Genomic DNA, 13,748 nt, shown 5'->3' with positions numbered 1-13,748 from the left:
AAACACATTGTTTCTTAAATAAAAACCCAAAAGATCGTAATGGTGCTTCAGTTTCGAGTTGATATGTGTGTGGCAGTACTCGAAGATGTTTTGGATATGTTGCGGATCAAACGAAATGGGGCTATACAATTTCTATACTCGCATAAGCCAAATAAGCTGAATACCTACTGAAATGAAGCTATGTTTATCTAGAATTTGATTTCCACACAAAGTTCATGTTAATTTTATCAATTACAAATTGGATGTCATTGAAACTTATAAATAAACGTTCATGTTGCATTCCATAAGCCAGCGTAAGCTGGCAAATGTAATTGCGCATACGACATGTTGTGCAGCAAGCATGATATGCAAATAAGCTTGAGTATTTGCTTGTCAAATATGTTGCAAGCAAATGCTGCACATTAATTGTGAAACCTTTGTTTTTATGGATACCTTGATATCAGCCCATTTGTGCACATAAGACAATCAACTGCAATTTTGTATCTTCCCTCTACGAATGCCTACGTCATATTTTGCCTTTTCTCGCTGAAATTTAATTACTCGGAAAATGAATAGAAGACAAAATGGGCCAGACAATTTCAAGTTCAGAGCAAAAACGTGCAATTGACTTGATTTAATTATACAATTTTTATTTTCTATTTTTTTCTCCTCCTCTCAAATATTGCATTTGCACTTTTGCTTTTGTTGACTTCCGAGCTGTCACTTGAGTCATTTCGAGATGAAGCAATTTATGCTTTGGTTTTCGGTGTGGTTTTAATTCCAAAAACTCATCTTAATTGCAATTTCAAAACTTTTCTTAATAATAAATCACTTGGCAAAGCAATATGAATTTGTCAAGGCAATAAAAAGGCAATATGCGAAAACAATGAGTTCGGGAAGATATCAAATTTTGGATACGATAATTTAATAAAATCAAAAGCTTAAATTAAGAATGAAAATATTTTGAATGAATTTCCTGAGCTGTAAATTCGATTTTGCTTTGCAAAATCAAATGGCTAATAAGTCATTAGTTTATTAAGAACACAAATCACGTAGAGATTTATTTAAAAACGAGCGAATATTTTTTTGGGCACTTCAAAAAGAAAGTATCGTTACTCTGCCCTTGAACTCAGTTCTATTGTTAGATTATGTGTCAATAAAATTTTTACTCTCCTTGTCGGCATCTTAAAAATATTATTCTATACACCAATTGAAATTCGGGGCACATAAAAGCTATCATAATGCGTTATTTAAAAAGCCATTCAATTCGTTATTATTTATTGGAATCGACGCCCGCAGCGGTTTTAAATCTATGAAATTATTTGACCAGCTCGATTTTCTATTAAATTAGCATTTAAATTTTAACAAAAGCTAGATTTTTATATCAGTGCATTATCATTAAAATGCCATTTGATTAGTCACATTACCCAGGGAATTCCCTAGTCGATTGCCACATCTTCTTTTCGGTTCGCATTGGTTTTCCATTTAAATTCAATTAGCATAGAATTGTGAATCGCATGGACGCGACTGCCGCGAAAAATATGCATAACGATTGTAATTGTGTACGGTGTTAATTGTCAATAAATGAAATTAAATGAGCTGTAATTAAACAATAGCATTTGATCGTATGGGCGCACGCTGCGTATGCTTAATATGCGATATAATTGGTGTGCGAAAACTGTGTGTGACAGTTGACGGCTTCATATCAGCATCATTTACCAATGAGACGAGTTAATTAACAGCATTGATTCTCTGACAACATTCAATCAATCAAATTTCACATCTTACTTGGCCAACATCAGCCTGCGAACATTACTCATACGCCCCATGGTACGTAGTGCACGGTCTGTCTATAAATAAAATCGAAAATTTCGTATTCACTAGCTGCGTTCTAATGAACTGACCATATAATATGTATCTCTTTGGTTTCTTGAACCTATCTTTGTTGCCTTTTGCGAAATATAATTAGATCGATTTCACTTTCAATGTTGCACGCAATGAGGTCACAGAGTTCAGGGTGTATGCATTCTAAAATGCATTGGCAAGTGCAGTTGCATCCGATGGCAAGTGACAACTGACAAGGTTTCTATCGTATTCTTAATAATCGTATATAAATTAAAAAATAAATATTTTATTATTATCATTTTATTATTTATCATTTTAAATTCCTTGCCTATATGGTCTATGGTTTCACAAAATCAGTTAGCAATATACTTTTGAATTATGAAAAGCTGTGAATTCTACACAATATAAGAAATAAAAGAAATTGAAGAAAATAATCAGTTGGACAGTGGAACATATTTTACTTTTAAAGTTTATAATATCATATCCTTATTTGCATGAGCTTTATGCTTATTTCTTAGTTAAAAGGTTAGAAAACACATTAATTAGCAGTTCACATCATCCACCACTTACTTCTCGACTGCATGGCCACATTCTTGAGCATCCGCGTAATGTCCGCCTTCGTCCAGGTGGAGGTGTCGAATCCCAGCTGGTAGACGGAGTGCTCCTCGATGGTGTCGTGGATGGCGGCCAGACAGAGGAAGCACACCGAGTTGCCCTTGACCTTGGCGTTCTCGTTCTGGTATATCAGCGCAGTTCGTGTCCAATTGAAGCTGTTGAGTATTGCCCGCACCACGTTGCCCAGATTGTTAACCTGAGCTCCTTTCAACCGGGTTAGAGTGGAGTAACTCTCGGATTTCTTGTTGAACTCCTTGGCATTGCCGCCGGTGGTGAGTACGGGCACTTGCCAGACATCCGCGTACCTCGAGATGGGCGCCAATACGTACTCGCAGGGCAGGCCAAAGACAGCATTCACCTCCGGCCACTGTGTGTAGATCTCGAAGAAGCCAATGGGTCCGTACTTCGAGGAGCAGAAGGTGTCGCGCGATATTAGCTCGATGTCGAAGTGGCTGCCGCCCACGAAGCCCATACGCTGGACATGCCGGATGGCCAGCTCCAACACGGGCAGCACCTTGGGCATGATGCAGTCGTTCTTGTTGTCCGACTCCACCGATGGCAGCAGTGCGACGAAGACCAACTGCCTCCGGGCACCCAAACGCCGGTGATCGGGCATGGGAAGGCTGGGAAAGTGCTGGACCAGTTCGGTGCTCTGCGACTTGTGCGAGTTCTTGGTCTCCGGCGTCTTGAAGCTGTGCTCATCGGAACCGGCTCCAATGCTGGCCACTCCGCCCACGGACTCGGCATCGTAGAACCAGGCTGCGCTCGGAAAGAGATGAGCCTGCAGCAGGCAGAGGATCAGGAGCAGGCTCAGTCCTTGGCCAGCTGGGGGCATCTCGGACGGAGAGGATGTCCTCCCGCGCGCTTGTATATCCTTGGAGTTTTTTGTTTTTTATCTCGTTCGTATGTTTGTCAAGCGTTGCTCTTTGTCACTGATTTTGATCGCATTATTTATGCGAATGTTTTTACAACGCTTTCAACACGCGGCTCTGCTTTAATTCATTTTGCGGCGAAAACCTGCGGCAAATTGAAATTTTTGTTTATTAATTGCACTGTTTTGTTTGGCTCAATTTTCATTAATCACCGACGATTGTTCGAATTTAATTAGCCATCTCGGGGCTTTTCATTAGCAAACTGGTTTGTCGTACGTGTTTTCGTCCTTTTTTTATTTTGGGCAATCGATATTAATTAGCACTTTTACAGCAGGAAATTTGGCTGGCATTTATTTTGTGATTCTCTGTCCAATTTGCTGAAGCATTCGAAGATGCTTTACGCTCGAGCACATACATATATGCACAGCCGCAGATGGCAATTGAATGGGAAACCGAAATTTGCAAAACAATATTTACTATTCGTATTTTTAAATGCAACCCCCGAACAACTGGCCAAGCCACATTGCAATTTTTCCTGTAAAAACACTTGTGTGGGCATGCAAATTGTTTGTGGAGCAACAATAGCCCAAAAATGAAGGGCAAACCGTAGCTGAGACACACTTTCTATTCAGAATAAGTATTTCTATACCTTTGATATTTATATAGCCATTCATAAGTTGATACATTGTAAAGGGGTTTTACAAAAGACTAAAAACAGTTTGATTATTTTTAGAAGAAGAACTTTGAAGTGAATGAAGTCGTCGAATATTTTATACGCCTAGAAAGTTCAAGTGATTCACTTGCTGTTCAAGATCCATAAATTATTTGATACCAAGTGCAGCCATTGGAGTTTCTACTTCAACCAACAACACAATTTGCTAATTATGATGCAGAAAAATAAATTTCTCAAGTAAAACAAACCCGCCTGACATCTTTTTTCGCCTGAACTTTGTGTGTGTACAGAATACACGAAATAATTGATTGAGAGTCGTAAACAAAATATAATTTTTTTAAAAACCCACTCCAGGCTGACAAGGCATTTAAAAACAAAAGGGCTAAATATAAACCGAAATGCCGTATTTAAAATTCTCTTGACCTTCACCTGTGCGGGGTAACATTTTTGTTGTTGTTGCTGACACGTATTCGAGTGGCTTATTTTTGCGGTCGAATATTACAAAATCGGAAAGCATAGGTTTAGAATTCGTTGCAAATTTAACGGCAATTAGAAAAGTAAGTAAAGAACGTGAAGAATCGCTTTGTTGCAGAACCAGAAGAATGATTCGACATATAATGGAGCAATCTCTTGATTGGGGACAGTTCCTGGTCGCGGCGCAAGTTCGGTTAACTCTTGACCAATTTTTCCATTCGCCGATTATGATCACGGCTATCCGTTCATTAAACTTCTTTCCAAAGCCTCAATAGCCGCGAAGATATATTTTTATATCTAAAAATAGAGCCAAACAAAAAGAGCCCTCGAAGGCATTCAAATGTATCCAAAGAGCGTCTAAGACAAACAAACAATGGCAATAAATACAATGCGAAATATAAAGAGTGGTCACAATGCCATTTGCCCGTAGGAAATCTATAAAAAATACATACAAGAGAGAACGCTACAGTCGCGTTCCTCGACTATCAGATACCCGTTACTAAGCTTCTGGGAGTGGCTGAATGAATTCTTAAGATTCTATTAATATAAATAAATAAAGCTAAAAACAAATAATTAAAACATTTTTTGGCAAGATCCCTGGATTCTTTCTTCTGCCTGTTACACACTTTTCAACGAGCCTAGTATACCCTTTTACTCTACGAGTAGCGGGTATAATTAAACCACCGTAATGATGCCCTTTGGCGTTGCTAAAAATATTTTCTATAAAAGTTGATATTTTCAAATCAATCATAAGGATATATGATTTTCTTTAGTCTAAGTAGAAAATTGAGTTCTCCCTTTTCTCTTTGAAAACATCGCACTTCAAAAGTTGGTTTTCAAACATTTCAATCATGATTGAGACCTGGCAGACATATGTTCGTCCAATTCTCAAGGTTGTCGCATTGGACAGCCAGCAAACAATTCGTCAAATGCCAAAACTTACAACAAATATGGGTCAACTACAGACTTGAGTTGCTGCTCTCCCCAAAAGTTGCGGAGTGGAGAAAGGGGCATTTGCAGGCAGAGATGGAGAGTGTTTTGTTCCGAGTTTTTTTTTTGTTTATTTTTTTTATATTATACAAATAAGCCTTTGTTTTTTCCTTGATATTTTATCATTTTTGTTTTGGCTTTGAAATTTTGTACGCTATGGATTTTTTTAAGTCTTAAGAGGGTACACGTGCCGCGGATTAACCAAGCAATCCCCTCGATCTCCAGCTGTCTTCGGACAGCCCCGTCCCTAATATCAAACTTCATTTAGGTAGCAATCGATGCACTCAAAAAAAGAGGAGTGTAATACTAAAAACTAAGATATATTACTATTTTAAGTCATATGAATATATCTAAGTTTTGCTGGCCCTTGCTAGTTTTAATACTTTATCATAATATTTATCTTTAAAATTTTATTAATTGGTACTAAGATCATGATATTAAGTTCCATTTTTTCTCTGTAGAACAGTCTTTCGATGCCGTTAGACCCGTGGGTCTCTGATTGAGCCGAATGATTTATGAGGTTTTAATCTGCAATTCGCCCATTTCATTGGCCCCAAGCCGCGATGGGTATCAGTCTTCTGTCCAGCTGTTCACCGGCATATGCTAATTCACTCATTTCTTTCCCTCGCCTCTGACTAATGAAGTTCACGCTTTATTAATAGGTTGTTTAACTGGTCAACTGGTCAGCTGGGCAGCCAGTCAAACGTCACCTGTCGCATTGTTGTGGCTATTTTTGGAGCGTAAACCCCACGTTTAGTGCCGTATTCCCCCGTTCCCTTGGCATTTTTGCTGTCATCGCTTCGGTCATGTTGCTTAATTACTTTTCGTAGCTGAAACTATGCAAATATATCGACACTGCTTTGCTTTCCATTTTAAAACGGCTGACAATTTGGAACCGTTAAGTGTCGTTAAATCGATCATTTGGCTAATTAAATAATTAGTTCTGATGGTTGCTTATGGATTGTTCATCGAGTTAGCTTGAAATATTCATTCATGCCTAGGCTTTACATTCGTTTTGATCAAACGAAACCAGTTTGAAGTTGACTTGTATCAATTGTCACAAATGTGGTGCTAGGGTATTAATTAGTCGATTTTTATCTCAGCTTAATAGCCTTCTTCGCGGTCATTACTACTCTCTTTATTTGTTGACTAATATTTTTGTTTTGGTTTCTACTCGGTGGATTTTGTGCTGGGCAAGCTGATTGGATTGTTTTGGTTTGTTTTTTTTTTGGTGCGAGAAATATGAGCTGCATATTTTGTGAGTATTTTTATATTTTTAGCTCTACTCGAAGAAAATGAAAACACAATTGAACGTCGCGTAATATACAAAGTTATGTAATCGAAGGCGTAATTGCCGTGGAATTGTTCTCAAGAATTAGTCAAAAGCATCTTATGGATTATTAGAAGAGTGTTAGTTGATCATTAGCTGATTACAAATTATCCCACGATCGCTATATCCATTTCAGCGATTACTGTACTCATTTGTATCACAACAGCTCTGTGATTATCAATCAACGGAATTAGCCATTAACATGTTTTGATTCACCTCAGACACCAGAGACACAGGTGACTGAGTGTCGCCGCAAAGTGGCTGGGTGAGCATAAATTAAGTGCACTTTTCGTAGGCGTTTAATTGCTCATTGTGAATGAGCAATGGAGGTGCCAGCTGGAGGTGTTCCATTTGCAGGGAAACTCTATACAAATATTTGCTTAGAACGTTTATTTGCACATCGCCCTCTTCATGCTGTGAAAATTCACGCAAACGAAAAAACCAAAACAAAACGGTGTAAATGAAAACAAAATGTGAGCAATGCTGAATATTCAATTTAGAAATCGAAAAACATTTGGTGGAAGCCGGGCTTTGAAATGTTCCAGTTGAGATACTTTTTTTTAATTGAAAAGATACTCTGCAGTATCTGCGACTATTAAGTGCAGCGACTAAAGTGCGTGATGTGAATTAGTTTAACAATATTAATTATATACACTTAAGCTTCTAATATTGACTTTTGAAAGATAAAGTTATATACAAACTTTAATAATTTATTATACCTGCAAGTCTGATCTTTTTGCCCAAAATTTCTGGGTTCCCTAAAAGCGATTAGAAGAATGTGAAAACGTCTATTCTCTTTTAGAGCATTTCCGCCAGTAGAAAAAACCGTCGTAACGCCTAACCAATTGTAAAGCAACCCATTCTCGAATAGCAACAGCAGCGGCAAATATTTTTACAAATTGTATTTCAAGTTCAACACGTCTGTCAGCACTGCCGAGTTAACCGGGTGAGGGGAACGGCTCCACTGCCCCAAAGGGGGGGTGTTGCATCTCCCCTTGGGATATGTTCACTCGCATCGATAGCTTAAACCATTTTGCACTTTGCGTGGTTCTTTTTAAATGCAATATTCCGGCTTTCTGTCCGCCCAATATTTAAGTTCGGGCCATAGCAATTAAACGAATCGGAATCGAAAAACGATCCGAAAAGTACATAAACCAAATAAAATATGCAGGTTGTGTGGAGACCCCCAACAAATTTTGTTTTGCAGTAGCAAACACGTTTGGCTACTGCGACTAATGTTTGCTGGCAACGTATTTTGTTTGCTCGGCAGACAATTACAAACATTAAGAAGGTGGCAAACAAATCAGGTGGAATTCGAATTGCCACAAACCGAATTCGTTTCTAGTAGCCGTTAAATTGTATGACCAATTAAATTCTAGCACCCAATTTATTCAATGCATAGTGCATTTTGTCATGGATAAATTAATTTAGAATTTAGTGTGTATAGCTGTGGCCAGCTTGTTCGATTAATCAACATTATTTGTTGGCACAGCAAACTGAAATGGTAAACAAACCCACAATGACAAACAAATGAATGCGCAGAATTCCATAAATATTGGGAAAACAAATCCAAGTCGATTGGTCAGTCCGGAAGGTGTACGGATTATTGATTAACATTGATATCGATGCGATCCATGTGTTAATTGTGCACATGGTTCAAGCACTTCGATTCACTCAGTCCAAGACCGGCGGACTGCCCACTATTTTCAATTTCAATTTCAATTTCACTTTTTCTGACATGATTATTTATATCTTGTTTGCTGCGGCTGCACATTTCTCAAGATCCAATTGTGCCTTCATTATTTACTTTTAATTATGCGCTTTTTATCTTATCACGTTGTTTTTACTTTGTACAGCTGCTATCGCAAAGCCAATACCATTGAGCATACAGTGTAAAATAATTATGCAGCCGAGAATCTCAAAAGTTGCGTAGCACTCAAAACACTGAGTATCTGCGAAATTTGAAAACGCGCCGCTTGCCACAGATTTTGCCGTCGAACTTTCGCTGCGTTCCGTGCGCAGTTTTCTGAGCGCTTCGCACACGCTCGACTCGCCAAACCGAACTGAACGCCCGCATCCGAATCCGAATCCAAATCGGATTCGAAGGCGGTCGTCGTCGATTCCGCCGCTCAAGCAGTCGGCGGCGGCGATGGCGGTGACTGCGGCAGAACTGCGACCGCGGCAGCGACGCCGGCTGCTGCGTACCTGATCTGCTACAGCTACATAAGTATATTTAAATAAAAAAGTTTTATTTAAATCAGAATTTTATCAAACAATTTAAGCATGACGAGCGACAAGCCAAAGTATCTATGTATCTTTATCAAAAAAAGTAATAAATAACGCAAAATACACTCCAGATAAGACTTCCGAATTTGTTATATATTTGAGATATTTTATCTGTTTTATGAACAATTACCTAAGCAAGCATTCAACTTTTGAAATTTTTCTGAAAATCTGTTTTATCTGAACTGCTTATCTGCCTTTGAAATGACAGTAGTTTGAAATGATTTATGAAATAGATACTACATAAAAGTAGCTATTTTAGCACATTTCTTCTCTTTGAGAACAATAGAGTTAGACCGTATTTTTCAGCCACCTTCTTCTCTTGGCCACTGTGTTACTTTCCCAAATCAATTCATGACTGTTTTCGATCGCAGATGAATAATAAATCATAATCAAGAATGAGTCTTGGGAGCAGGCATGTGTTCAACCTAAAAGCTGTTGGCTCTTCGCTCAGAACTCTGAACTCTCGCCGGACTGCATGCATACATATATTCCTGCCCGTTGTCCATTACATTCGCAAATCCAATTTGAATTTCAACTACGGACCACTCCTCAGCTCGTCTGCTCGCCTGCTGGCCTGGTGTCCTTGGTCCCCGTCGTCCTGTTCTGTTTTGGCTTAGATTACACACGCATACATGGGATGGATGGATAATACGCATACGCAGCGTGGTACGCATGAAGTGTTGGACACCAGGTTACTCCGGTCGGCAGCTTTCATATTTCAGTTTTATCTCTGCCTTGCCACCTCCTTTTACCCGTTTCCAGCACTTAAACTTAATAAATCACCGGGATGAGACAGAATTTTCGGTAGAGATGGGTGCGAATGAAATGCACTTGTTGCCCATCATTTTATCTATAGCTGTGTGCATTTTTTGTGTGAGTGCGCTGGGGTTTACTTTTCCATAATTGTTTGCCATACATTCGAGTTAGCAGTGCCAGCAATTTTCGGGCTAAGCCAGCTGCTACACGAGCTGAAGCTCGTAAAAAGGATTGCTTTGTGCATAACCAATGGTGGCACTCATCCTGTCAGTTGAAAGGACATAAATTAGATTCTTCCGGCCACGCATCAATTGCAGTGCCGGTCGCTACTGCAATTTCCTGTTTAGGCTGTCAATCGGATGGATTGTTGGCTCCTCGAAAAGATAAGCAGCTAACGACTATCAAAAGGAAGTCTTTTTTATTTTGATTCCAGGATCCATTTGCCATTGATGGATGGGTAGGCGAGTTAAGCCCGCTACGGCTTTTATGGATTCAGTTGCTCCTTTTGAAAATGGAAATTAAATGAAATTCCTATTCATTTCTGCCAGCCACTTGGCGCTCATTTTTATTTTCAGCGAGGCTTTTTACATTAGCATTTCCCTGACGTTGCAGCCTGCTCGACAATCCATATAAATTGTCAATAAAGCGCAAATGAGTCAAATGAAGTTGCATGGTGAAAATGTTAAGCATGCCTCTGTCCACTGCCGTCGAGTGTCCCTCATCCTTCCGGCGAATGGAAATGGCTGCCGACGACAATGAATGGATGGTAAAAAAGAAGGAAAGCGTCCTGCGTGAATGCCGTCGAGCAGAGGGCAAGCCAAGGAATGCCAATGTTGATTGCTCCGGACAAGGACACGACCGGAAAAAGAGCACAATGAATGGCTTAAGGGACAAAGCCACACACTATTGCACTTCTGCCGGGCAGAATGTAAACATTGAAGGGAAATTGAATCGATTCTTTAAGCATTATTCTTATTGAAATTAATAAGTAAAGCGACTTAATGCCGCGCAGTATCCCGCTCCCTCGTGCTTATTGCATTGCGTATACGCCGCGTTGTCACCATTCAATATGCGGCACGCCTGTAGCTCAGCTAAAATGCGAATGTGCATGTGCGTCCGCGTGTCATTGTGTCTGAATGCCTTTGTGTGCGTGGGCGGAACGCTTCGAGCAATGACTGTAAATGAAAACAACAAACAAGTCCCGGAATGTCTATAACAATACCAAGTATGGGCTGTACTAGCTGAATAGGCAATACCCTTTCATTGCAAAATATTTCTTAAAATTATGTTTTAGCCCAGGAAGGTATGCAATAAATACATAAGTAAAGTGATATTAAATAATGTATTTCTCTAAATATCTCTAAAAGTTGCTGGAATAAAACGTTGATAAACAGTTTTAATATGCAAATTGTAGGGTAAGTGCCTGGTGACTGGAGTTAAATTGCTCCTGGGCGATGTGCCACCCATTTTTGATTCAAAAGGCCCATGGGCGTTATGTCACTTTTGAAAGTGTCACAACACCCTGCAGGCTAATTATCGATTGCTCTTTAAATTAATTAAATATAAAACAAAAATGTAGCAGTTATTAATGAAAATATTTGTATACTTGATAAAATATAGAATAGAATATTTAAGAGATTGTGAGCGTTATGACCCCTTTAAGAGTGCATTCTATATAAAATATTATATTATTTCAAAAAATTCGCTTTTCAAATGCAATATCATCGAAGAACTCTTCATTCGACCCCCATATGAGTATTCCCCACACTTTTCAATAACTGCAATCAAAGGGATTCCGTAGTAAAGGGCAGCAGGACTGGGAAATCTCACAAGCAACTCTTTTAAGAGTCGATGTCTAACACACATTTTATCGCAGACCAAGTGTGGGTGTTGTTGTGTTTGAAGCAATTGTTCTACGGATTCCGGCGGGTGTGTGAAATCCTGCATATGACAGACGAGACAGCCAGGTGATGTGACTAGTGTTTTACAGATTTAATTGTCTGAGCAATTAAATCGAGCCCAGACGGGCACTTATATATGTATGTGTGTGCCAGCTCCCAGGTGGGAATCTTCTGGCTTCCTTTGTTCAATTAGTACTATTAGACTTAGACTATTTCCCTAAACATCCGGTTACTGGGCCACGTAATTACGGCATACTTGCGCCTTTGAGCGACCTAACGAGCTAAGACCATATTGGATGGAAAGCGAAACAATGGAAGACATTTATAATTAATTCTATTTGCATGTTCGAGCTAAAGGTTGTGGCGTCCTTTACGCAAACTTTACAAAAACTTTTCCGGTGCAGCGAAGGGTGGCGAGGTATCAAAACTTTGGCTCTAAACGAGCTGGGTAAATTCGAAGGAAAAATTCAGCGCATCCTTAGGCGCAATCATCCGGCGCAAAAGTGAATTCTCCATCATTCTCTTCCCTCTGTCACTTGATCCCTTTGGGCTTTCCGCTTTCGCTAGTGGGTGTGACTATTTTCCAGCTTAGCCTTGTGTGTGTGTCAGTTCTATCAGCTTGTCTCTGTGGTTGGTGGCAGTTGCCACTGTGCCAACCGCATATCAGCATTGCAAACTATAGCCAAAATCCCCTAGAATGGCTCAAAAATATGACTTTTTAATACTCTGCAGTGCAGGAAGCATCCGAAACTAGAAGAAGGATAAACTTTGGCTATAACTCGAGCAGTTATAAAAGGTTTAAGAAAACATAAACTTTCGCATCGTAATAAATTAGTTTTTGTTACGTTTGAGATGCTAATTTTAAATAAAAATATTATATTTACTACACATAATATTCACTTTATCGCTTATAGACTTTCAAAAACAACTTGTTATAATCGCTTCAATAAAATAAATACAAACTTAGTTGTTACCCTTCAAGATTCAATTAACTGTGCGAACTTCGTTGGAGAAAACTCAATTTGACTGCAGTGAGTTCACACTTCGTTAGTTTTGGCCAAATTCGATTCTGGGCGCAGATGGGAGGGGTGAGCGATGGCCACATCTGTTGTCGGCATTATTACCCAGCTCAGTGCTGTTAATGATGCACTGCGGCTGGCTGACAGGCAGTTCGGCCATGACACCAACCACATAGTCACTTCCTACTCCTTTCGTCTGTGACCAACCCACTGAAGAGAGTCCTGGCAATTTATAGTTCGGCCACTTTAATGATTTCAACACTACCGCAGTGCCCGGAGGAGCATGAAATTATTGAAAAAGTCATCTAGGGTTCGGCTAAATGGAAGTTTTCTCGTTTTAGCCAGGCATAGCCAATTAATTAGCCAGACAAATTGAACGAGGATGCAAAAATGTTATATTTTCAAGTGGTTAAGCTGAAAACGAAAATATTTCGGTTGAAAATGGAAAGACATTTTCAAGATTAAAATGTGATTTTTGTGCAATAAATTGCAAAGATTTTTGTGGCATACCAAGTGGTAATCTCGAAATTGAAACATTCCGTGCAAATTCTCTCAAATATTTTTAAATATTGTTTGCTTTAAAAGTTCAACAAAAATACATCAGTAGCAAATGTGGTAGTGCGGTTGTTTGTCCTTGTAAAATCCTTTTTGGGTGCAAATTACATGCGGTAAGCAAGGCGAGCAGAGAAAAAGTATGTTAAACCGTTTTTATGATTGCCTTCGCATTTGCATTTCGTGGCTGTTTTTGATTGGTGAAATTGGCGAGAAAACAGCACGCAATTATATAATTTATGTGCCATATGTGGCTGATTCCGTTTTAACTTGCTAATTGGCATCCAACAACCGGAGAATCTCTGAATGTTTGGCTCAACCAATTCGTGAGCAATTTAACGCAAGTATTTACAATTCAAGTGGATGATATGCCGATGAAATGGATTTAAAATATTTAATAGCTTGGAAAAACAGTGTAATTAGTTGAAAATAGTTCAGTTAAATTCAGTTAAATTT

General features: G+C 39.1%; 1 protein-coding gene across 5 annotated transcripts in view; it reads right to left on the bottom strand.

The window, feature by feature from the left end:
* The window catches only part of LOC6727900 (atrial natriuretic peptide receptor 1), a 30,459-nt gene that overhangs the window by 8,735 nt on the left and 7,976 nt on the right, over positions 1–13,748 (bottom strand). For 2 of the 5 annotated variants that reach the window (XM_039294740.2, XM_044923273.1), the window contains exon 2: positions 2,395–3,456. In XM_039294740.2, the coding sequence (XP_039150674.1) occupies positions 2,395–3,274 (880 nt within the window). In that variant the 5' untranslated portion in view covers positions 3,275–3,456. The other 3 variants (XM_016176636.3, XM_016176640.3, XM_016176638.3) reach the window with 3 other exon arrangements.

Source organism: Drosophila simulans, chromosome 3R, assembly GCF_016746395.2.
Source record: "Drosophila simulans strain w501 chromosome 3R, Prin_Dsim_3.1, whole genome shotgun sequence".
Classification (NCBI taxonomy): Eukaryota; Metazoa; Arthropoda; class Insecta; order Diptera; family Drosophilidae; genus Drosophila; species Drosophila simulans.
The sequence above is the reverse complement of the archived record's forward strand: the minus strand, read 5'-3'. Positions and strand labels throughout refer to the sequence as shown.